This window comes from Oncorhynchus tshawytscha, linkage group LG04 (assembly GCF_018296145.1).
Source record: "Oncorhynchus tshawytscha isolate Ot180627B linkage group LG04, Otsh_v2.0, whole genome shotgun sequence".
In the NCBI taxonomy this organism is placed as follows: domain Eukaryota; kingdom Metazoa; phylum Chordata; class Actinopteri; order Salmoniformes; family Salmonidae; genus Oncorhynchus; species Oncorhynchus tshawytscha.
Window position 1 is genome coordinate 18751693 of NC_056432.1, and position 25982 is coordinate 18777674.

Consider the following 25982-nt stretch of genomic DNA (forward strand, 5'->3'; position numbering starts at 1 on the left):
TGCAGCGATACAGCATTCTGCAGCGATACGCCATCCCACCTGGTTTGCGCTTAGTTGGACAATCTTTTGTCTTTCAACAGGACAATGACCAAACACACCTCAAGGCTGTGTACGGGCTATTTGACCACGAAGGAGAGTGTTGGAGTGCTGCATCAGATTACCTGTCCTCCACAATCATCCGACCTCAACCCAATTGAAATGGTTTGGGATGAGTTGGACGGCAGAGTGAAGGAAAAGCAGCCAACAAGTGCTCAGCATATGTGGGAACTCCTTCAAGACTGTTGGAAAAACATTCCAGGTAAAGCTGGTTGAGAGAATGCCAGGGAATGTGCAAAGCTGTCATCAAGGCAAAGGGTGACTACTTTGAAGAAATATATGTTGATTTGTTTAACACTTTTTTTGTTACAACATGATTCCAAATGTGTTATTTCATAGTTTTGATGTCTTGACTATTATGCGTGTAGAAATCCATGTCTCGAAACAAGTGGGAGTGGAGTTGTCTCCCCCAGTTTTATCATTGGAACATGATATAAAAACAATGCGAATGTAATGTAATGTAAATGTTGAGCGGCTTCACTGAAGGTTGATTGTATGTTTTAATTAATTAAAAACCTCAAAAAAACAGACAACGACTCTTCTGTTTCACCACTCACGCAACCCTGTCTGCGTCACACCAAACGAGGAGCATCACGAACTCCCCCCGACCTTCCAAATCTGTTCCATTTCTTTTATGCCTGCTGCGTTTTTAGCAGTATGGCATTAGTGAAAACCTTGCTTCTACATTGCTTGCTGTTTGTGGTTTTAGGCTGGGTTTCTGTATAGCACTTTGTGACATCGGCTGATGTAAAAAGGGCTTTATAACTCAATTTGATTGATTCTCAGGGCAGACCTGGTTGTAGCTAGATACTGTATGTTTGAGTCACGTCGAGGACAATTGTAGCATTTTAGCTAACCCTTTTCTTAACCTGCCACGTTAATTCTCCTCACCTGCTACTAAAAATAACATTTGCTGGTAAAAAACCCGCCGACCTGCTCTGAGAACAGTCTTGGTTTCCCTGTCCAAACTCCAGTCCAGTTGGTGGCGGTGATGCACCTTAAAGTTGGTTGCCAGCCGCCATATAAAATCCCCAGAAGAAGAATCGACCACAATCACATTCACAACTTCAAATAGGCTAGCTAGGTACTTGGTCAAAGCGGAAACGGGGGTAAAGATAAGTATATCAAGCTAACTTAGCATAGATAAGAGAACTGTTTTGTCATTTTCGGCGTTCAGCATTAAAGGACGAACTGTGGTCCTTGCGCTGAGTAGGAATCATCTCTGTTGCTAGTTATCAGTGGTTAGCTCGCTAGCTGTCTTTCGAGGTCATTCTCGGCAGTGTGTATTGTTAGATAACGGTACAGAAATATATTTTTAGAGACACTGCATAGGCTTGACTAGGTAGCTCGCCAACTAGTTACACAGCCCGTTAACCTTTTAGCTAGCTAACTAACGTTAACTGAAAGCCGTCCCCAGTTGGAAAGAAGGAGACATGAAGAGTCTTCCGTATTTCTCCCGAGGTGAAGTCGTTCGAGGATTCGGACGAGGAAGCAAAGAACTAGGGATTCCCACAGGTAACGACGTAGCTAACGTCTACATTAAAAAGGATAGCTATCACCCAATATGTTTGTCTTAACGGTATGCTTCGATGGCATGTCGTTAGTTAACAAAATGTTTTGTTTATGATTGTGTGTTAACGTTACGCTTCACCGGCATAACGTTAACACTGCTGCTAGCAACATACGAGTTAGCCAACATTGGTTTGCGTTGTATCACGTGCTAGTTAACGTTAGTACTTTTAGCTAGGAATCTAGCTAATGTAGTATTTTAGATTCCTTTTGATTTGACTGAAGTAGGATTCCCAACAGTAGTTAATGTTTTCTAGACAGCCGGGCTAACGTTAGCTGGCTGCAATGTCTGTGTCGCAAGCTACCGGTTACATAACTAGCTAGCTAACGTTAGCCTGCCATTCTTACCACACCGCTCGCAAAGCGATAAATGTACGTATGTTATTCAATCATTGCAACCACACTGCTCTTGTGCGTGGCCAGTCACTAAAATAGAAAAAAAAAGTTATGCGAAGCTAAACGCGGGGCAAGTCCGGCCTCTCCCATCTCTTCATTGGTGTTTAGGCGCATATACATGGGTGATAGAAAGAAGAACTGACATCCATACTCATGTCGGTTGTAGTAATGCGCAGTATAAAGTCCAAATGTTTTTTTTTTTTTTTAAGATACCTGAGGAAGGAGGAGAGATGACGAGAAACGAATTATTTTTACCGTTTTATCTGTGGATTAATTGTTGGAGTAGAGGACCTTGTGCATTTCAGGTAACAACCCAATGTTTATATCCCAGGACAAATTAGCTAGCAACAGCAAGTTAAATTGCCATAAATGTTTAATGCTTTTCAACCTGTCCCCAAATGAATGTAGTTGGTTCAGAGTTTGTTTTGATATCTCAACCTGTGTGTCCTGATTGCTACTATGGGTGAACAAAATCAATGTGCGTGCGATGGCCTGGTTTGGTCAGCATGTTAGTTCATTGACTGTATATAAACCAGAAAAACATTGAGTGGGCTGTCTCGCTGAAACAATGAAACCGAAGTCCATGCTCGAGTTACCCTACCTAGCTAAGTTACAACGTTATTGTTTTACTAGCTAGTTAGTGGTGGACTTGCCCGAAAGATATTTGACATGTTATATGTACAACGCACATTTGCTCGCTAATGTTATTTACTGTAGCCACAAACGCTAACTACTGAAGCTGTGTTGATTGACCCATAGTTACAACAAAGATTTGTAGCAGATATTTGGATATTTAAGTTACAGTGCCTTGCGAAAGTATTCGGCCCCCTTGAACTTTGCGACCTTTTGCCACATTTCAGGCTTCAAACATGAAGATATAAAACTGTATTTTTTTGTGAAGAATCAACAAGTGGGACACAATCATGAAGTGGAACGACATTTATTGGATATTTCAAACTTTTTTAACAAATCAAAAACTGAAAAGTTGGGCGTGCAAAATTATTCAGCCCCCTTAAGTTAATACTTTGTAGCGCCACCTTTTGCTGCGATTACAGCTGTAAGTCGCTTGGGGTATGTCTCTATCAGTTTTGCACATCGAGAGACTGACATTTTTTCCCATTCCTCCTTGCAAAATAGCTCGAGCTCAGTGAGGTTGGATGGAGAGCATTTGTGGATGGAGAACAGCAGTTTTCAGTTCTTTCCACAGATTCTCGATTGGATTCAGGTCTGGACTTTGACTTGGCCATTCTAACACCTGGATATGTTTATTTTTGAACCATTCCATTGTAGATTTTGCTTTATGTTTTGGATCATTGTCTTGTTGGAAGACAAATCTCTGTCCCAGTCTCAGGTCTTTTGCAGACTCCATGTTTTCTTCCAGAATGGTCCTGTATTTGGCTCCATCCATCTTCCCATCAATTTTAACCATCTTCCCTGTCCCTGCTGAAGAAAAGCAGGCCCAAACCATGATGCTGCCACCACCATGTTTGACAGTGGGGATGGTGTGTTCATTGTGATTAGCTGTGTTGCTTTTACGCCAAACATAACGTTTTGCATTGTTGCCAAAAAGTTCAATTTTGGTTTCATCTGACCAGAGCACCTTCTTCCACATGTTTGGTGTGTCTCCCAGGTGGCTTGTGGCAAACTTTAAACAACACTTTTTATGGATATCTTTAAGAAATGGCTTTCTTCTTGCCACTCTTCCATAAAGGCCAGATTTGTGCAATATACGACTGATTGTTGTCCTATGGACAGAGTCTCCCACCTCAGCTGTAGATCTCTGCAGTTCATCCAGAGTGATCATGGGCCTCTTGGCTGCATCTCTGATCAGTCTTCTCCTTGTATGAGCTGAAAGTTTAGAGGGACGGCCAGGTCTTGGTAGATTTGCAGTGGTCTGATACTCCTTCCATTTCAATATTATCGCTTGCACAGTGCTCCTTGGGATGTTTAAAGCTTGGGAAATCTTTTTGTATCCAAATCCGGCTTTAAACTTCTTCACAACAGTATCTCGGACCTGCCTGGTGTGTTCCTTGTTCTTCATGATGCTCTCTGCGCTTTTAACGGACCTCTGAGACTATCACAGTGCAGGTGCATTTATATGGAGACTTGATTACACACAGGTGGATTGTATTTATCATCATTAGTCATTTAGGTCAACATTGGATCATTCAGAGATCCTCACTGAACTTCTGGAGAGAGTTTGCTGCACTGAAAGTAAAGGGGCTGAATAATTTTGCACGCCCAATTTTTCAGTTTTTGATTTGTTAATTTTTTTGAAATTTCCAATAAATGTCGTTCCACTTCATGATTGTGTCCCACTTGTTGTTGATTCTTCACAAAAAATACAGTTTTATATCTTTATGTTTGAAGCCTGAAATGTGGCAAAAGGTCGCAAAGTTCAAATCAAATCAAATCAAATTTTATTTGTCACATACACATGGTTAGCAGATGTTAAAGTTCGAAATGCTTGGGGGCCGAATACTTTCGCAAGGCACTGTACATGCTGACCAGACCGCACACAAATTGATTTTGTTCACCCACATGCGACCATGACAAGAATGTCGAAATATCAAAACAAACTCTGAACCAATTATATTAATTTGGGGACAGGTCAAAAAGCATTAAACATTTATGGCAATTTAGCTAGCTAGCTTGCTGTTGCTAGTTAATTTGTCCTGGGATATAAACATCGGGTTGTTATTTTACCTGAAATGCACAAGGTTCTCTACTCTGACAATTAATCCACAGGTATATGCTCCTAAAAAACAATGAGGAGATTTGAGGGGCAGGTCTTGCAGCGCGTTGAGCTTCACAAGTAGAACACAGACGCTCGTGAGCAGTGTGGGTGCAATGATTGAATAACACGTATGTGTACACTTATTTTGCTAGCGAGCCGTGTGGACCACATGTTATGTTATGGACCGCCAACCGTGTGAAGTGCGTGTGTGCTATAACTCAATTTGCCTTTGCACTCCTAAACAATGCCTTTTTTTTGTACTTTAGCAAAGGGTAAAGTCAACAAACCTTATTCCACTCTGTTATACCACAGATGGAACCATGAGAGATATTTCACCGGATGTATAAATGTGAAGCATTCCGTTGTCTTTTCCACTCTGTACCAAATATGGTAGTTAGCAGAAGCCTAGTGGCCAGCAGTGGGAGAAGATGGAACAAGATAATTTACTCAAAGATGAAACGTCTCATTACAGTTTTCTGTTCCCAAAACTACAATCTGTTAGAGTGAACTAAGTTGACAGGAGCGTTAAAAACAAGACACAGAATATAAATTGACAAATAAATAAACAAAAACTTGTTTCTCACAAGTTTAGCATAGATTGAGTTCTGCAAATCACATGTCCACTCCGACAATGAGGACAGTAAATTACCGTAATAATGATATAGTCAATGCATTAACATGAATTCCCATAACCAAACAGTACAGATGAGAAATAATGGGAATTAATGGTAAATGTAGGCTACCACTGGTGTATGTAATGGGGAATTGATAGACACAGCTAACATTGCACACAATGAAATGGCGGGAGACAGCGCATTCTAGTCATAGTCATGCCTTGTGCATCTGAGTTACAATCCCCATATTCTTGGACCGTGGTATCTCCCGGCCTCAATGGATTAGTCCAATGAGACGGGCACAAATCAGACTGGTGTCTCGTGTGCCATGAAAATAATAATCTATTTGTGACTGTGCAACGTTAAAAACCATACTGTTTTCAATATAGACCCCTTTTGGCATACAGTAAGTCATATAAGGCACCCAGACCTTATGAAAGTTGCACAGTATACCCTTAATAAATCAAATCTAGTGATGCATAATTTGACATTTCTGCCATCCATTGTAGCATTTGTGGGAGGATAACCAATCTTGCAATTAATGGCAATGCATTTTTTAGCAGCTATCTTCTGATAAGTTTCCAGTATCAACATTCCCAAGCAAACAAAAACAAGGAGAAGGGAGAATCTAGACATGCAGAGATAAAATAACATACTCTTTGCCAGAATTCAGCCAGCCTTCACAAGATCATAACATGCAAATATATGTCCCCTATGTTTACCACCTCCGGCAGAGGAATTATATTTCTGAGTGCATGATATTCAGTTTCACTGGCGCATAGTACTGTGTGTTCTATGGATGGTCTTAAACTGCAGTAATTTACAGTTGAAGTTGGAAGTTTACATACACTTTAGCCAAATACATTTAAACTCAGCTTTTCACAATTCCTGACATTTAATCCTAGTCCTTTGGCACTTTCCGCACCAAAGTACGTTCATCACTAGGAGACAGACAGTGTGTCCTTCCTGAGCGGTATGACGGCTGCGTGGTCCCATGGTGTTTATACTTGCGTACTATTGTTTGTACAGATAAACGTGGTACCTTCAGGTGTTTGGTTCATCCTTGGGAGCAATTTCCAAACTTGTGGAGGGCTACAATTTTCTTTTCTGATGTCTGGGCTGATTTGTTTTGATTTTCCCTTCATGTCAAGCAAAGAGGCACTAAGTTTGAAGGTAAACCTTGAAATACATCCACAGGTACACCTCCAATTGACTCGAATGATGTTAATGATGTTAATTAGCCTATCAGAAGCTTCTAAAGCCATGACATCATTTTCTGGAATTTTCCAAGTTGTTTAAAGGCACAGTCAGCTTAGTGTATGTAAACTTCTGACCCACTGGAATTGTGATAGTGAATTATAAGTGAAATAATGTCTGTAAACAATTGTTGAAAATATTACTTGTCTCATGCACAAAGTAGATGTCCGAACCAACTTGCCAAAACGAGTTTGTTAACAATAAATTTGTGGAGTGGTTGAAAAACAACTTTTAATGACTCCAACCTAAGTGTATGTAAACTTCTAACTTCAACTGTATGTCTGAAATTATATGAACATGACTGGGCATTCAAACATATCTGTATCCATTCATCAACAGTGTCTTCCAGGTCTTTCTCACATTTTTGTTTGACATGTTTTGTGTAATCTGGAAAAGCCTCTCAACCCTTGATACAGTTTGGCAATCAACTTTAGAGGTTTGTCAGACTGCCTTAAAATAGTTTCAATCTGTGAAGCTTCTGGCTTGTCCAGTGTTTGCTGCACAGAGAGAATAAAGTATTGTATATGCAGAAGTTCACCTCAACCTTGTCGGACTTGTCTTCCCTGGTTGCCTGACCCTGCTGAGACTCCTGTCACCATCTGATCCTGCTCAGATGAGGCATGACAAAGAATTACCTTGGTGTACATTTATACATTATATTATCCAAGAACAGAATCAATGGTTCAATAATTTAAATGACCATTATTCCCAGATCCCAGACTGTAGTCTACCCATCAACTCAAGATGGAACTTTGTATCCATATACTGATTATAATATACTGCAAAATTCACCTGAGCTCTGTAGACTGCTCTTCCATGGCTGTCTGACCCTGCTGGGACTCCTGTCATCATCTGATCCTGTTAAGACATGATGGGCGTAGTTTTGTGTACTGCTATACACCACGACAGTGTAGCCTGTAGAGCTGTTTATACTGTGTCAGTGTGAAAAGTTATATTGCTATACTGACTCTAATAAAAACTCACATTGCACTGTCAAATGTCAGAATATCGGTCTTCAATCATTTGGCTGCTGGTTTCATCATTTGATTCAGGTGTAGTGTTATTGAGGCAAATTTTATTTGTCACACGCGCCAAATACAACAGGTGTAGACCATACAGTGAAATGCTTACTTATGAGCTGTCATGTCTTTGGCTATGCCGGATTAAGTGAAATGACATGCTATTCTATTAAATATTTTTTGTGCGGGGGCACCGGTGTAGCAGCAGGGGTGCAATGCAAATAGTCTGGATGGCCAAAATAATAGCTGAAGTTAGTGAGCTAGCTATTTTGCTTACGTTGGCCAATTTTTGGCTAGCTGTAATGGTACATCAACTGGTGAAAACTAGTCAAGTTAATTTACTTATGTTGAAACAGGACAAAAAGGCAATAAAACATTTACATACAACAGCTGTTTGATGCTGCTACCTAACAGATGACTAGAGCTGAACTGACTGTGGTAGCTACCATCTTGTGGATGTCTCCGCTGCCCACACACACCCAGCCAAAGTAGATCCCTGTGCTGAAGTCACCAGGGAGGTGCTCCACCACGGAGTCTGGGAAGTTTGCTGATCAGAAAACGCACTGGTGTCCCCACCATCCTAAATCCAGCTGACTGAAATCGTCAAACAGCCTACCCGACCACTCTGAGGGTGTTCGCATGGTCCTGATGCACACCGATGCCACTTTTTGTATTACAGTGCAATGATAAAACTGGAGGGGGACAAAAATGCAATTTCAGAATGTACGGGGTGGGGGGGTCATGTCCCCAGTCAATGTTGCCCCTATAGTCAAAACTCTGTTGCATCAGTAGGCCCACACAGATGGGGAAAGCCTTCAAACTGAAATCACAAATAATCCTTTCGCATATAGGCCACCATTGAGCCAACATTTTTCAGGTATTAGAATATAAGCAGCCTCTTCCCTCAGTCTGTTTTCTGGGCTCTTTTTGATTTTTCAACACCATACCGATTATTGGAGGACCAAAAAAAGCAGACGCCAATTAATCCGCCAATTTTTAAATTTGTATTTTTTAAATGTATTTATTTGTAATAATGACAATTACAACAATACTAAATGAACACTTATTTTAACTTCATATAATACATAAATAAAAATCAATTTAGCCTCAAATAAATAATGAAACATGTTCAATTTGGTTTAAATAATGCAAAAACAAAGTGTTGAAGTAAAAGTGCAATATGGGCCATGTAAAAAAGCTAACGTTTGAGTTCCTTGCTCAGAACATGAGAACATATGAAAGCTGGTGATTCCTTTTAACATGAGACTTCAATATTCCAAGGTAAGAGGTTTTAGGTTGTAGGTAATATAGTATTTATAGGACTTTCTCTCTATACCATTTGTATTTCATATACCTTTTGACTATTGGATGTTCTTATAGGCACTTTAGTATTGCCAGTGTAACAGTATAGCTTCTGTCCCTCTCCTCGCCCCTACCTGGGCTCGAACCAGGAACTCAACGACAACAGCCACTCTCGAAGCAGCGTTACCCATGCAGAGCAAAAGGAACAACTACTCCAAGTCTCAGAGCGAATGACATTTGAAACGCTATTAACGCGCACCCTGCTAACTAGCTAGCCATTTCACATCGGTTACACCAGCCATTAGGCTGATAGGCTTGAAGTCATAAACAGCGCTGTGCTTGCGAAGAGCTACTGGCAAAACGCACAAAAGTGCTGTTTGAATGAATGCTTACGAGCCTGCTGCTGCCTACCATCGCGCAGTCAGACTGCTCTATCAAATATCAAATCATAGACTTAATTATAACATAATAAAACACAAAAATACGAGCCTTTGGTCATTAATATGGTCGAATCCGGAAACTCATTTCGACAACAAAACGTTTTATTTCAGTGGAACCGTTCTGTATTTTATCCAACGGGTGGCATCCCGAAGTCTAAATATTCTTGTTACATTGTACAACCTTCAATGTTATGTCATAATTACGTAAAATTATGGCAAATTAGTTCGCAATGAGCCAGGCTGCCCAAACTGTTGCATATACCCTGACTCTGCGTGCAATGAACGCAAGAGAAGTGACACAATTTCACCTGGTTAATATTGCTTGCTAACCTGGATTTCCTTTAGCTAAATATGCAGGTTTAAAAATATATACTTCTGTGTATTGATTTTAAGAAAGGCATTGGTGTTTATGGTTAGGTACAGTCGTGCAACAATTGTGCTTTTTTTTTCCGCAAATGCGCTTTTGTTAAATCACCCCCCAGCGTTGCATCAATTATATGCAACGCAGGACACGCTAGATAACTACACATTGTTGATGATATTACTAGTTTAACTAGTGATTATGATTGTTTTTTATAAGATAAGTTTAATGCTAGCTAGCAACGTACCTTGGCTTCTACTGCATTTGCGTAACAGGCAGGCTCCTGTTACGCAAATGCAGTAGAAGCCAAGGTACGTTGTGGAGTGCAATGAGAGGCAGGTGGTTAGAGCGTTGGTCTAGTTAACCGTAAGGTTGCAAGATTGAATCCCAGAGCTGACAAGGAGAAAATCTGTCGTTCTGCCCCTGAACAAGGCAGTTAACCCACCGTTCCTAGGCCGTCATTGACAATAAGAATGTGTTCTTAACTGACTTGCCTAGTTAAATAAAGGTGTAAAAAAATAAAAATAAATTGGCAAAATCAGTGTCAAAAAAATACTGATTTCCGATTTGTTATGAAAACCTGAAATCGGCCCTAATTAATCGGTCGACCTCTAGATGGTAGGCTAACCCGTTTCTCTTGTATGTGACCGTAGCCAGTACAGCTGTTATGTTTTGGCTGAACACGTTGCTTCGTTTTCAATGTCATTCATGGAAGCCTAAAGGGATTCTGCTTCCAACATGAAATATGATAAAAGCGTCCTTACAAGGTCAGGCAGAAATGCATTTGATGGAATGCGATTACTTGGTCAATAAGAATACTGTCAAGTTAAGACTATTGCTGGTGAAGTCAACCTTACCCTTTTCAGACAAACATGGAAATACCTTTGTTGTCCTTTTTATTGAGTGGGTTAGTGATCAAATGGACACTCACTGCAGACACATCGGATTGATTGACTTAAATGTCCTTTTAATGTCTCTTCTGATCAGCCAACTTCCCAGACTCAGTGGTGGAGCACCTCCCTGGCGACATCAGCACAGGGATCTACTATGGCTGGGCATGCGTGGGCAGCGGAGACATCCACAAGATGGTGATGAGCATCGGCTGGAACCCCTACTACAAAAACACCAAGAAATCCATGGCAAGTGCAGCTTGCCCACCCATATAGTGTATATATACAATTATTTAAGCCTATATACACTGGGTATACAAAACATTAGGAACACCTTCCTAATATTGAGTTTCACCCCCTTTTGCCCTCAGAACAGCCTCAATTAGTTTTGGCATGGACTCTACAAGGTGTTGGATGCTATTCAGATTGTCATACTACCTTATACCATACTACCTTATACGGTATTATCCCGGTATGATGTCATTACTACCTTATCTGGTATTATTCTGGTATATATTATATATGCATTTCGCTACACTCGCATTAACATCTGCTAACCATGTGTATGTGACAAATAAAAATTTGATTTGACCCATCTCAACACACATTGCCGTAGGGTCGTCACTAGTTAACACAGCCACAAAGTCCAAATTGGCTAGCTTTTTAGACATAATTTAAGGTTAGGGTTTATACATAGGGTTAACAGTGTGGTGTTGGTTAGGTTTAAAATACATTTTCAATAGATATTGTAGAAATGAGCAGGGTTTAGCCATAATTATGACGGTGGTTTTGTTAACTAGTGATGACCCTGCCATAGACATTTTAGCGGAAGTAGTGCCGTGACTATGGCTTGTGACAAACCTATGTCAATACATAGGTTTGTGGACATTGGCATAAGATGACACTCACTGCGTTGGGGAATAAAAAGTAGCTTTGTCTTTCAACCAGTGCACACATTGATTGCAGGTATTTGTTTAAAAAGTGCAAACATTGTCATTTATTATCATACCGCCGGTATTTCAAAATGATTGTATACCTGCCCAACCCTAGTGTAAACATTCTTATTTCACTTGTATTGTTAGTGTGTTTTGTGGTGGATATGAAGACTGTGATTTCTGAAGGGAATCATACTTGGTGGTAGTGTTGACTGCTTTGTTTTCCATAGTATGTATGTTTATTGGGACTTGTAGTGGTCACGTGCTGCTGGTTATTGATTCAGATGTTTATTAGTTGATGTCTATTGCAGGAGACTCATGTGATACACACATTTAAGGAAGATTTCTATGGACAGATCCTCAGTGTAGTCATGGTGGGCTACATCCGTCCAGAGAGGAGCTATGACTCGCTTGGTAAGAGTGAGTACTGGTGTACGTGTGTGATACAGAACCAGTCAAAAGTTAGGAAACACCACCTCATTCAAGGGTTTTTCTTTATTTTTACTGTTTTCTACATTGTAGAATAATAGTGGAGACATCAAAACTATGAAATAACACATTAAATCATGTAGTAACCAAAAGTGTTATTTGAGATTCTTCAAAGTAGCCACCCTTTGCCTTGATGACAGCTTTGCAGACTCTTGGCATTCTCTCAACGAGCTTTGTGAGGTAGTCACCTGGAATGCTTTTCCAGTAGTCTTGAAGGAGTTCCCACATATACTGAGCACTTGTTGGCTCCATTTCCTTCACTCTGCGGTCAAACTCATCCCAATCCATCTCAATTGGGTTGAGGTCGGGTGATTGTGGAGGCCAGGTCATCTGATGCAGCATTCATTCACTCTTCTTCTTAGTCAAATAGCGTTTACACAGCCTGGAGGTGTTGGGTTATTGTCCTGTTGAAAAACAAATGATAGTCCCACTAAGTGTAAACCAGATGGGATGGCGTATCTCTGCAGAATGCGGTCGTAGCCATGCTGGTTAAGTGTGCCTTGAATTCTAAATAAATCACTGACGGTGTCACCAGCAAAGCACCATCACACCTCCTCCCTGCTTCACGGTGGGAACCACACATCCAGAGATCATCCATTCACCTACTCTGTGAACCAAAAATCTACAATTTGGTCTTATCAAATACTCATGTTTCTTGGCCCTAGCAAGTCTTCTTCTTATTGGTGTCCTTTAGTAGTGGTTTCTTTGTAGCAATTCGAACAATGAAGGTCTGATTCATGCAGTCTCCTCTGAACAGTTGATGTTGAGATGTCTGTTACTTGAACTCTGTGAAGCATTTATTTGGGCTGCAATTTGAGGTTGGTACCTCTGCCGCAGAGGACAAGTTCATTAGAGTTAACTCTTCCTTCCCTGTGGCGGTCCTCATGAGAGCCACTCATCATAGTGCTTTTATTTTTATTTAACCTTTTATTTAACTAGGCAAGTCAGTGCTTGATGGTTTTTGCAACTGCACTTGAAGAAACTTTCAAAGTTCTTGAAATATTCCGCATTGACTGACCTTTGTCTTATTAAAGTAATGATGGACTGTCGTTTCTCTTTGCTTATTTGAGCAGTTCTTGCCATAATATGGACATGGTCTTTTACCAAATAGGGCTTCAGTATACCAACCCTACCACAACACAACTGCTTGGCTCAAACACATTAAGAAGGAAAGCAATTCCACAAATTAACTTTTACAAGGCACACCTGTTTAATTGAAATGTGTTTTAGGTGACTACCTCATGAAGCTGGTCAAGAGTGTGCCATGCTGTCATCAAGGCAAAGGGTGGCTACTTTGAAGAATCTCAAATATAATTAGATTTGTTTAACACTTTTTTAGTTACTACATGATTCCATATGTGTTATTTCAAAGTTTTTATGTCTTCACTATTATTCTACAATGTAGACAATAGTCTAAATAAAGAAATTCTTGAATGAGTAGGTGTCCAAACTTTTGACTGGTATTGTATATATCTATATCACACACACACTTTCCCCCATCCGTGTACACACTGCAATCCTTAGAGACCTAAGGCAACACATTCTCACCTGTCTCTGTTTTTTGCAGATGCACTCATAGCAGCAATCAACCATGACATTGAGGAGGCCAAGAGAAACCTGGAGCTCCCAGAACACCTCAAACTCAAAGAGGACAACTTCTTTAGAGCCACCGCCAGCACGTCCATGACAACATCCAACAAGATCATGAACGGCCACTGACTTCTGAACAACTAATGGGCTCTCCTGTATGTTATCCTCTGCTCTGTCTTTCTCTCTGTAATCACTACCACACCAATGGCCAATATGCTACTTATTCAGTCCTCTGTAGAGATTTTGTTTTGAGGATCAAATCTTTGTATCTGATCTGAAGCTACATTTAGACCATGGTTGTGTTCATTAGGGCACAATACCAAAAACCATTACAAACTTTTTCCAATGGAGAAAAAGTTTCTTTGTCGGACAAGTTTGGTGCCTAATGAACACGACCCAGTTAATGCAAGATAATGTGCATCTCCAGGAAGTGAATGTGATCTTTGTGTGTTGAGGGGGAACAAATTGTCTCTCGTCACAAGCCCTGTACCATCAAACCACTGCTAATAGAAATGAATGGTCATTTTGTATTGGAGTTTAGTCTCAGCTTTGCCGTCGAAGTTTATTCATCCTTTTCATATTCAGATGTATTAAATGTCTGCCTTGAAGCAGAGAAGTCCTCAACGTATATTGCATGTAATCTAGGCTAAATAATTGCATTATACACTTCGCTGAATTCAAGTGCTTTATTTTATTTGATGTACAGTATGGCTAGTTTTTATAATATATTACTGTTTTCATAGACCAAATCTGTGAGTGAGAGTGTCTATTCTCTGTCCCTACCCCCCTCTGATTTTGAGCTACATGGTTGGAGAAAATGTCAATGTAGCTTCAGCTTTCCGATGTCCTTCATTTGTATAGTTCCTCATTGGTCAAATCCAGCATTTTACCTCCCCACAAATGAGGGACATTTTATTTAAGTTTTGTAAGGGAGAAAATAACCAAATGGCCCCACTTAAGTGTCTGAAAGTTTCAACAATGTAGTTTTTACTGACTTAACCATGTTTGCACCCTAATTCCACTGAGATGAGCAATGATATGGTACAAGAGGAGTAAGTCCAGGCCTCTGATTCTCTACAGATCGATGCATGTTTTTTCTCTTTGTCATTTTCTCCGAGGACAGAGGAGTGTTGAGAGCATACATATGTAGTGCTTTGTAGCTGCTGTAAATAGTAGCCTAGTTGTTAAATGATTTGAGTTAGTGATTTGAGATGTACTGTATTTAAGAGTCTCTAATATTGGCAGAGGAAAAAACATGGCTTTCATAATATATTACTGTTTTCGTAGACCGACTCTGGAAATAAGTGACTATATTCCTCTCAAAGATATCCTGGCCTTTTTATTGCAGCTGACCTTAAATTCCCCTTCATGCAGAAAATGTACTGTATGTAGTAAGCAGTTGATAGATGCATATGTAAATCGATACAATGACATATTGAACGCTATGCAAATGGCTGAGATAAGCATCTCGCCTAGCACCTAAAAGTCCTTAGGGAAGGTTTCTGGTTAGAATAGTGACTCGGGGCACCAGTTGTAGAAGAGGGGACTAATTATTGTGTTCCCCAGACCTATACGCCTGACTGGTTGGCAGTAATGTGCCTTAATACCACATTCACACACATATTGTCACAGCCCAACATATACATACATTTTCTCACAAACAAAAACAGCAGAATCTGTGCTAATTGAAACCCAGGGCACCCCATTGTCTGACTAATCTGACTTTCCCTATCATCAGTTAGTTGTGGACAAGCACCAGGGAAGAGGATTGGTAAAACATGGCTTCTACTACATGTATTATCTTAGCATCCAACCATGTAAAGATATTATAAGCAGTTATTCCATTAAACCAGTATACTTTTATCTTGTAACGCTAGCTATCACCATACTACTGTAGTAAAACATACAGTAAGCAAACACAACTCAAGAAGGGACATTTTGTTTGTCTCTGTTTTTCCCAGCTCCAGTTTTCAGCCTGTAATGGCATTACTCTGAAGGCCAAGGTCTGGTTAATGAGGTCAGTGTACTCTGTGGTAATTGTATAAACAATACAAACCTCCCCAGACCATGAAGCGGCTCGTTTTGTAGCTTGTGTTTTGATCGTTGTGCCCTTTATATACGTACTGGTCAGAGATGTTCTATAAATCAGTGTAGCTAGAAGCTCTCATTGAACTATCCAAAAACATGGCTCATATTTCTGATCAAGTAGCCTATGCATTAGTGTTGGATTAGGTAACTACTCCTCGAAGGCATCTGGTAGTAATAGTGTTGTAGGGTTGCTCTCCAGTTTGGCACCGAACCACCACCCTCAGCCAACATATGATCTCATCACTAAACAAGGAAAACATTTAGCTCAGTTGAGACTGCTTAGTAGAATCAGACAATGTCATGAACCAGTGTCACCTGATTCTTCTCCACTTTTGTTCTTCCATTTGTATTCTGCTTTTGTTAGTTCCTTTATAAAGTGTGTGATGGCAGAATGTTAATTGTTCCCAAAATATGTTTTAGCTAGATAGGCCTTGTAAATCATTGAAATTCTTTCCAAGTAACTCTTGGATTTTCCAGACCTCCAGTACAAACTATTCTTTGTTATTTCAACTGTGAAGGCATACAGATTTGACAGTTCTTTTGTATGTAACAAAATCAGACCATGCAATGCTGTAATTGTTGACGAAGTAACATGTCCTGAGTTATAGTTTTGAATTAAAAAATATGAGAAAGCGTAACTGTGTATTTTTGTCATCACAGTTAACCATGGGTCTGTGTTCAGGGACCCATTGTGTGTGTTGGGCTCATTTTCAGAACCTTGCTGTATGATCCTGCTTGAAGTTTTATGGCTCTATTCAATCTATAAAGCTGAAGCGATGCGGCTGGAATAGAGCCCTTTTTCTTATTAAACGTACAAAGATGCATGTCTCGTCTCACCCTCTCGTTGCTCAAATTCGATCAGCTTTCAGTGCTATTGTATATTATGGTGGGGTAGGGCATTTCTGCTTCATTGGAAATTGGGTTGTTGCAAGTAGTTTCTTTCCAGGAATTACACTACATACATTGTTATTGAATATGGTTCCATCAAATGCATAAAATATCACAACACAAGTAAATGTATCGTTACATATGTGGCCTGGGAGGGCCATGAGACAACACACTGTATGTTTGGGATAGCCTACTCTGTCAATAACAAGGGACAAGAAGTATCAAAGCTGTGTCTGAAAATGTTCTTTTCCATCAAATCCTTATTTTCTTAGTCCTTGCCTCCTCAATTCCTCTGAAAGCTCTTTGGAGGAGGTCTCAGGGAGAGGCTGGATTTTCTCATCCAATGCACTTTGGCCCGATTCCAACCCGAGTTAAATGTGCATAAATGGAATGTTAATCCCTTTTATGCACTTTTCTCTCTGTGTATTCTGACCTTGAACTTCAGCATGAGAAAATCATGCTATTCACCTGCTTATTGTTGTGGGTGGAGATTGAATAAATGGAGGCGTGTTACAGCTACGCCGTATTCTGTCTGACTTTGACTTAATTCCACTAATTCCGTGAGGAAACCCTGAATAAGGTCTAGTGAACCTACCGGTTCCAAGTGGAAAAAGCATCTACTTCATTTTTTTCGATATAAATAACAGCATTCTCCAGGCACTGTCATTTACAAATTGATAGGTGCTATTGATAAGAGCTAGGTAAATGAGTAATCCGTTTGGATAAAGGAATTGTAAATATAAATGACACGTGTTTAAGATATATTTGACCTTATAATCGCTGGAAACGTGAAACCAGTCATGACAACCAATTTAAGCATATCAACTTTCCCATATTTCACACGTTAAAGTTTATATGCTGTGCCATTATGCAGAATAACAATTGTACTGCCTTTTAACTAGCAGGCGTGGGCACTCTCAAATGTCTTAATTATAGGTAACCCCAACTTTCTCTGTTTCCTATTTCTATCATGTTAAATACCCCAGTCAGTATTGACTGTTAGTAGGCCAAATAACATATTCAACTGCCAATTTACTGTAAGTTCCCTTCAGTTGGTATATAGTCTACATTTTTATATTTTATTATTTTCCCCTAACCCTACCACCCCTTCCCCAATTGGAGTAAACGAATGGACAACAATGGAATAGCCTACATTATCATTCTATTTAATTACATTGTTTCGTTCACCTTACTTTTCTTCCTCTGTAAACGTTGTCACGGCAAGTATGTTGTTGTTGCTGAGGATCATTACTAACAGTTGATAATATTTTTAAGAAGAGGTTATGGAGCGGAGCTCAGACCAAGGCGTAACAGTTTGAACTTGACACATGGCACAATGCTTGGCTGTGTCATCACCCAGTTCCATAGTTAGTGCAGGTAACAGATAAGGGTATAGCCTACTAATGTACACTATTCTCCCTATTATAATTCTATGTACACTAATCTTCCAACATTACAATGGGTTAAAGAACTGAATGTGGCAATTTTCAGAATTCATCAATATATTTCATATGGAAAGACTCTCCAAACTATTTTTTGAATGATTCATACATACTTTCCTAACCCTAAAATTTGCCAAAATAATCTACAAAATCAGATACATTTTTCTACCAGTTGGTGTTAAAATGTGTCTTTTATTGAACCCAATCTCTTATTGAACCCTTTCTTGATTGATTCTAGTCTGTGGACAAAATTCTAATTTAAGTTACACCGTATTTAAAGGGATGGTTTAAGATAAATGTATTGAAAACCCTATTGAATAACTTCACAGGAAAATATGTTGGCCAGCAAGTGGGAGGGTTTTCAGTGGTTGAATGACATTTATACAACACGCAACCAAGCCTGTTATACCTACCCGTAAGGTAAGTCTGAATACCAACTACTGAGAATGAAGCAAGGTTTTAACAGCTAGTAAAGTTTTCAGCCACAGCCCATGTGTTATGTTGAAGTGACCCAACTGAAATGCCTCAGTACATTTTGTGTGTGTTAATCATTAACGACAATGACTCAGCAGAATTCCAGAAAACATTCTCACAGTAACTCCAACTTTATTCAAGTAAACATTGATTCACCTCAACAAAGAGAAAATGATCTTTCTGATTATTATAAATCAACACTACTCTTTCACATGCATGGGATCCAAAAACTCAGGGAGATTACTTCTTATTATGAGCTCCAATTCTATAATCAAAATAAGTTACATTAAAATATTTTCACCTCTATCTTACTGTCCCTTTAGCAGTGCATGAGTGAAACTGGATGAATCTCTCAGTGATGTGATCAGCCTCTGTCTCATTCGTCTCGCAATATTGATTACAAAGTGCTTGGACTTCAATAGTGAACTAAAATGACAAACTAACCCTTAGAAGTCCAAATAAAAACTCTAAAATGTCAAACCAACCTGCAAGTCTAAATTACAATGCACTATTTAAGAAATTCCCTCAAAGACCCTCATATTAAGCCCTACTACTGTGCCAAATATTTAGATCTTCACTATCGAGGTCAGGAAACATTTTAGAGGTGTTTGTGTGTAAACATCTTGGGATACATCACTACTACAGAAGGTAATAAATATTGTATAAAAGTAGTGGGCACGCCTGAGGGTTTCTGGTTGTGTTTACATTCCTCTTTATCTGAAGGAATAGCTCTCGTCGTCATAATCCATCTCAATGTCCTCGTCTTCCTCCAGGAGTCCATACTTAAACTTCCGATACACTGTACCATCCGGACCCATATACACAATATCTTCATCATCGTCATCTTCTTCCTCCTCGTCATCCTCAACGATGCGGTCACTGTAGCCGCCAATGGAGGAAGCGGGGTCTAAGTCTGACCCAGCCCAGCCCCCATTGGCGCCCAGCTTCTTGTAGCCATTGGCCTTCGTCTGGGGTAAACCAGCACCCGCTTTGGAGCGCAAGTGGAGGAACAGGAAGACAGCGGCACCCAGGGCCGACACCAGGAGCACGATGGCCAGGATGAAGACCTTGAGATGTCCCTCTGGCAGCTCCTCGATGCCCAGGAACACAAAGTTCACCCCAAAGACGCACTCAACTGGGGATGACACAGTGGGAGGTAAAGGGTCAAGGTTAGGGGTCAGTGAATAGTCACCACAGAAAGTATAGTGCTTTGATATTTATGTTGTAACTTGCAATATACATTTTTTTGCCAAGAGCACATTTGTATGCAATATACAACCACACAATACAGCATGGCTTAGACCTAGAGTCCAATTCAATCAAACCTGCATTGTGGTATTTAACCAGTAGCTCGCTTTCACATGGTCAAATAAACCATGGGAAAGTGCGAAGGGGGGCTTCGCTTACTTTGTGATGCCCGGCAGTCACAACACTCTCGGGGGAGGGGGCTGCCGTCGTGTCTGGTCTCGTTGCCGCAACAGGACAGACAGCGGCCGTCGTCAGCTAGGAGCTGGCTGGCTGGGCACACAGTGCAGTTCCACTGACCAGGACCCTTACAGTCCATACAGGACGGGTCACACTTCTCACACTGTGGATCCAAGCCCTAGAAACACATATACATGCACAGATGATCAGACTGGGATGTTGAATATTCCCAGTTATTGGGATAATTCCTGATTTTTAGCACCAGAACTGGAGAAGGAGGCCGTAGAGGGAGTTACCCAAATAGCTGAAGCAGCGTAAAGTCCTACGAGACAGGGAGAGTCACATATCCCTCCAAAAAACCTGAAACCCTCGAAGCACGACTTACAGAACAGGGCTCCCTCATCTGCAAACAGAGAACAGAGGGAGGAACTCAACATTGTCATACTTACTAAGAAGTCAGTAGTACAGCATTCAATATGGCACACCGTTTGTAATGCTACATTTAGTGAAAAACAGGAATTCTGTGCCACAAATTCAACATACTCACCACCTTTTCTGGACAATCAAATGACCTTCCTACTCAACAAAGTCAATGCTGCTCGGCTCACATTACCATCACTACATCCTAGTAACTTTCAAGTCTGAGCTTTTACTAGATTTCAGTGATATCCATGCAAACCAGTGCAGCAGTTGATATTGCTATTCAGGTGATGCAAGTAAAGTGAGTTGATCTTTGCTACTTGTGTCTCTAGGTTGTGTCTCTCCCTTATTGCAGGTTGAGCGCGAGTTCCATTTGGCTTTTACCTTCGCAGGTCTTGCAGGTGGGGTGGCACTTGCGGCAGATTTTGGCTCTGGTGTCAGGGAAGTAGTTTGTGGGGCACGTCTGGAGGCATTGGCCCGACTGCTTCAGGTAGAGGTACCCATCACGGCAGTTCAGGCAGTCCCCACTGCCCCTACCCCTGCACTTGCTACACGACGGGTCACACCGGTCGCAAGTCCAGGTGACGGTATTACCGAAGTGACTTACAGAAAGGGAGAGACGTAAAGAACTTGTAACGGTTCATCACAAACGGTGAAGATGCCTGTTTCTGCTCACCTGCCAACTCCTTTTCCCACAAAAAAAAGCAGAAACAGACTGGCACCCAGGGTTAAACTTGTCTGTAACTTATAAGTGATGATTGGCTCTTCAGACTTCACTGATGTGTGTGCGTCTCCTACCTGTCACCACAGGTCTCGACACAGCTGCGTCCCTGTTTGAACAGGCTGGGTTTACACGCTGCACACTGGACACTGTGGCGTCCCACACACGACACACAGCTGAAGTGACATCGCTCGCACACACGCTCGTCCCCATCACCATAGAAACCCACCGGACACTCATTCACACAGGTGTTGTCTGACGAGCACAGAAAAAACAACACGGTTAGAGGAGGAACACATCACATCATATCATCTAACCACAGGACAACTGGGTCATGTTCATTACAAACAAAACCATAAGAAAACAGACAGAAACAGGGAGAGACTACTTGGACATTTTCATTAATTGTAAGTCAGTGCTGATGGGTGACTCACTGAGCAGGAAGGTCTGCGGGTTGCAGCTGAGACAGTGCTCCTTGGTGGGCCCTGAGCAGCGGTGGCAGAGGGGGTGGCAGGTCTGGCAGTCGCCCTCCTCATCTTTGTAGGAGCGCAGGGAGCACTGGCTATAGAAGACACAATGGCCACTGGAGTCCTTTCGCATGTTGGGCCCACAGCTGAGGCAGGACGAGGGCTCGGGACCTGAGCAGGTGTGACACGACCTGTCGCAGTCTGAGAGACAGACGTCACATCTGTTAGACACAGCCTATCCGTTAGACACAGCACTATCACTTCACAAAATAAATGCCTCCTATGGTAGGTCATGAGACGATCCAGTTATGGTAAAATGAGTTGTGTGTATAATCCCAGTACCCTGGCACTCGAAGGTGGCTACGTTGTGGTAAGTGTCTGAGGGACACTGGGACAGGCACTCCCCGTTGTAGCGCACTGCCGCGGGGTGCCTGCACATATCACAGTCGTCTGAGTCAGGCCCGTCACACGAAACGCAGTCGGTGTGACAACGCACACACTCCTTCTGCTCCTCGCTGGGGAAGAAGCCCTCTGGGCAGTCATCTACACACTGGTCCTTATGTAGGAAGTAGTACTCCTCACACTCTGGTGCAGAGACACAGGAAGAGAGAGAATGCTAAACACAGATATAAAATTACTCCTATTGGTACACTTAATATGGCCGCCATATTGAATATCATGATTTTTTATGGCTGAATAGAGGAGATTAGAAAGAAAGTGGATCTTTTCGTACTGTGGCTGGCGTCCCCGCCACCCCCTTTTACCCTGACCCCTCCACCTCTGCTCCCCGTGCAGCAGCCTTACCCTTACACAGGCCGTCCTGGCTACACTCTATGCAGTCGGGTGGACAGCGTAGACACTCTTGCTCATTGGGGTAGTGCCCTTCGGGACAGTGCCCTCTGCAAGAGTGATCCAGGAGCAAGTACTGAGTCTCACAGCTCAGGCAGTGGGTGGCATTCCCCAGGCAGGAGGCACACTCTGGGGCACAGGGCTGGCACTCGCCCCCCTTAGGGTAACCTCTGCACATAGGACAGGAGGGGAGAGGTGAAGGGGGTTTTACGGAACTGAACATGACTGCAAGTGGGGAGAAAACTATTCTGATGACATGATTACAACAACAAAAAAGACACCTATAGCATTCTAGTTGGAGCGTGTGTGTAAGAGTGTTCTGTGTGTGTATATGCATATGTGAAAGTCACAGATCACTTTCAGGGGGAAGGGATGGAAAAATGGGGAAAGATTGATGAGTAGATCTGACCTCTGGCACTCGGGAACACACTGGTCGCCCTGCAGGTAGAGGTGTGTGTGTCCAGTCCGGCACCTCTGGCACTGATGGGCATCCTGGCACAGAACACAGCCTGGCAGACAGTCGTCACAGTGGCCCGACGTGGAATTGCCGAAAGTACCAGACGGGCACTTTGCCACACACGCCTGGCGGGCCATCAGAAAGCGCTCTACAGAGCCAGACAAGCATGCAGGTGTCACCGTACGCCACGTTTTGATTATTCTTCAATAAAGTCTAGTATTTTCTACATGGAAAGTGTCACGCTTCACCTTCACAATGGAAGCACACCATAAAACTACAGTAAAGATGACTTAAGAATTACTAAAACAGGTGAAAGCAGATCAATTACACAAGCAAACTCTGGCAACTCCTCCAGGCCGAGGATAGAGGAGAACACAGCACTCAGATACTAAATACCATGCACTTAACTCTTACCTGTGTCACAGGTGTTACACTGTTCCCTCCCAGAGCCTGCGCATGTCTTACAGCTGGAGTGGCACTGCTCACATTCCCCCTGACCTGAGCAAATATTTATTCAAATAGTGAGACTATATTGCACTGGACAACCTTGGCAGGGACCAGATTTGGCCCACCAGTTGCACACCCCTGAACTTATATGAAATGTTAGTTAAGTAAGTATGAAGGTCAGATGAGGCCTTACTGTTGAGGAAATGTTTGTCAGGGCAGGAAGCGGAGTGGTTGTCCACACACTCTCCATCCTTCAGAGTGAAGTCATCCTCACATGAGTCACAGTCGTCATAGTTGGGCCCGCCGCACGTCCGACACATACGATGACATGGTTCGCATTCCTGACTCTCCTCGTCGACAAAGAAACCCTCCTTACACTGCTCCACACACTCTCCGTCTGGAGACACACACACTCGTTTAATAATCAACGACATAAAGTGTGTGTTTTACCAACTGACTCAGTGGCACAACCCAGAGTTGAAATATCAACTGAATGAAAGGTCCTACCTGAAACATAGAAGCCCTCCTCACACCAGTAGCACTGGGACTGATCACAGTTGGCACAGTGGCTGTCTTCACACTTGGCACATGTCATGGTATCAATAACACTGTAGGTCCTGTCTGGGCAGCTCGTGTGGCAATCAGGCCCGAACCTCCACAAAGACAGAGAGGTGAGCCACAGCACAATATCTCTACAGGCTGCAGTGGAACAGTAAGAAAGATGATTCAACAAGAAATGAACTTACTGATAGTACTCCTTTGCACAGGTGACACATTGCTTGGGGTTTTCTGTATGGAGGAAAGGATTGGTGTCAATCATTCATCCAAAAGTCAGTTTCACTGTCCATCTCATTCCTCACCCTGGCAGTTACTGGGTGCATCTCAATAATGTGGTGGATTCCACTATCAGTCTTCTCTTCATAATCTGCACTGAGCTGAAAACATTAGGCCAGGTAAAGGCAATATGGTGGATAAGAAACTTCCTGTGAATTTGCTCTCACCTGTCCAGTTTTTCACATCAGTGAATGTGAAGGCAAGAAGACGAAGAGAGGAAGCCACTCCACACGATTAAGACATAACCAACAGCTATCATTTGAAAGGTTCCCTCTTCATGCCAGCAGATGGCAGCCTAGCATCAGACCAGGCTGTCGCCACTCCTACACCTATCTGCCCACTGTGGGGATGAATGGGATCCACCTGAACATATCAATGCAGCCTAATCCAATCCAAACTATTCTTTCCACATTTCATATGCAGAGTTCACCAAGGTTAAACTAATCACAACCAGCTCAGCCCACAGATATCACAATAAAAGCAGAGACCCCTTTATGAGTTCATCTGTCTCAGGACTGTTGCAATTTAAAGGAGTGTGACTAGATGGGGACATGTAAGAACAGGGCGTACAGTCATATTTACTGACCCTAATCAAGACTGTTAATGACAACCACTAACCAAAACCATCCAACCTAATTCCCCTCCCAACCATCTGAGTTGTCCAGGAAACGCCTATCCCTGTCATCCCCTCAGCTCTCAGCAGCCAAAACATCCCAGGGGGAAAGACAGGAGCAACAAAAGCTCATTCTTCAGCTGTGCCCCATGGGGCATTCCTGGGAGACTCTTCCCCCAGCGCAGCACCACGCAGCTACACGGCTAGGCTAGCCCAGCCCAGGCCTCCCAGCACCCACAAGCCTCTACCTGCGAGAACAATTACTAAGAGAAAGAGTGGAGGGGAGAGACAGAGAGAGAAAGACAGGAGAGCAAAGAGCCGGAAATCAGGCCTTCAGGCCCTGTCTATTTCACATCAGGGGAAAAAACACCTCATATAAATATTCATGGAGCATGCCAAGATGAAAACTTCCACAGCTTTTCAAAACATTACACACGCATACACACAGACACACATCCACACACACACGTGATATGGCACATTCAGTAAAAGTCACACAAACACAAGCTACATAATCAAAGTCTCTGTGGGGTTGGTTAGTCGATCCCTCTGGGGAACAAGTGCTATCAGGTGCTATCGCCCCTTACAGAGTGGGCTGGGAATAGAATACAGAAATAGACTACAGTACTGTGCGCTCTGCTCTACGAGGTGTATGGAGTGTTTTTTAAGTCATGAAGACAACTGTGGCCTGAGGAAAGGAGTTAGTGACAGACATCGGGGAGAGAAATTGTGTGGAGATTTAAGAACAGAGAGAGAGAGAGAGGTGATCTTTCACTCCCCTCCTACTCTCAGCATCCGTACAGTTTGGAGGGGGGCTGCTGCTGCTATCTCTTATCATGCTCAGTCAGGCTGTAAGGGATCTTATCATGCTCTGTCAAGATATAAGGGATCTTATCATGCTCTGTCAGGCTGTAAGGGATCTTATCATGCTCAGTCAGGCTGTAAGGGATCTTATCATGCTCAGTCAGGCTGTAAGGGGTTTTATCATGCTCTGTCAGGCTGTAAGGGGTCTTATCATGCTCAGTCAGGCTGTAAGGGATCTTATCATGCTCAGTCAGGCTGTAAGGGGTCTTATCATGCTCAGTCAGGCTGTAAGGGATCTTATCATGCTCAGTCAGGCTGTAAGGGTCTTATCATGCTCTGTCAGGCTGTAAGGGGTCTT

The 25982-nt window shown here is 42.1% G+C and overlaps 2 protein-coding genes across 2 annotated transcripts in view; one reads left to right on the forward strand and one right to left on the reverse strand.

The window, feature by feature from the left end:
* The first annotated feature begins 1117 nt into the window (after positions 1 to 1117).
* Positions 1118 to 16418, forward strand: rfk (riboflavin kinase). The gene is made up of 4 exons (XM_024416975.2): positions 1118 to 1611; positions 10779 to 10930; positions 11928 to 12030; positions 13673 to 16418. Exons 1-4 carry the CDS (start codon positions 1530 to 1532, stop codon positions 13822 to 13824), a joined length of 489 nt encoding a protein of 162 aa, XP_024272743.1. The 5' UTR covers positions 1118 to 1529; the 3' UTR covers positions 13825 to 16418.
* Positions 16419 to 18695: 2277 nt separating this feature from the next.
* The window catches only part of pcsk5b (proprotein convertase subtilisin/kexin type 5b), a 67645-nt gene continuing 60358 nt past the window's right edge, over positions 18696 to 25982 (reverse strand). Inside the window, exons 25-37 of the mRNA XM_042320417.1 lie at positions 24120 to 24162; positions 23881 to 24026; positions 23567 to 23770; positions 23341 to 23424; positions 22879 to 23074; positions 22425 to 22639; positions 21963 to 22205; positions 21588 to 21821; positions 21231 to 21408; positions 20817 to 21034; positions 20309 to 20415; positions 19995 to 20190; positions 18696 to 19722 (exon numbers count right to left, since the gene is read on the reverse strand). Of these exons, the coding sequence (XP_042176351.1) occupies positions 19301 to 19722; positions 19995 to 20190; positions 20309 to 20415; positions 20817 to 21034; positions 21231 to 21408; positions 21588 to 21821; positions 21963 to 22205; positions 22425 to 22639; positions 22879 to 23074; positions 23341 to 23424; positions 23567 to 23770; positions 23881 to 24026; positions 24120 to 24162 (2486 nt within the window). The 3' untranslated portion in view covers positions 18696 to 19300. The remainder of the gene's footprint in view (positions 19723 to 19994; positions 20191 to 20308; positions 20416 to 20816; positions 21035 to 21230; positions 21409 to 21587; positions 21822 to 21962; positions 22206 to 22424; positions 22640 to 22878; positions 23075 to 23340; positions 23425 to 23566; positions 23771 to 23880; positions 24027 to 24119; positions 24163 to 25982) is intronic.

Bases quoted from the DNA above. Each gene is read 5' to 3' on its own strand.
- rfk (XM_024416975.2), top strand. From the start codon at position 1,530: ATGAAGAGTCTTCCGTATTTCTCCCGAGGTGAAGTCGTTCGAGGATTC. The intron at 1,612-10,778 runs GTAACGACGTAG...TCTTCTGATCAG, and splicing joins AGAACTAGGGATTCCCACAG to CCAACTTCCCAGACTCAGTG. The intron at 12,031-13,672 runs GTAAGAGTGAGT...TGTTTTTTGCAG, and splicing joins GAGGAGCTATGACTCGCTTG to ATGCACTCATAGCAGCAATC.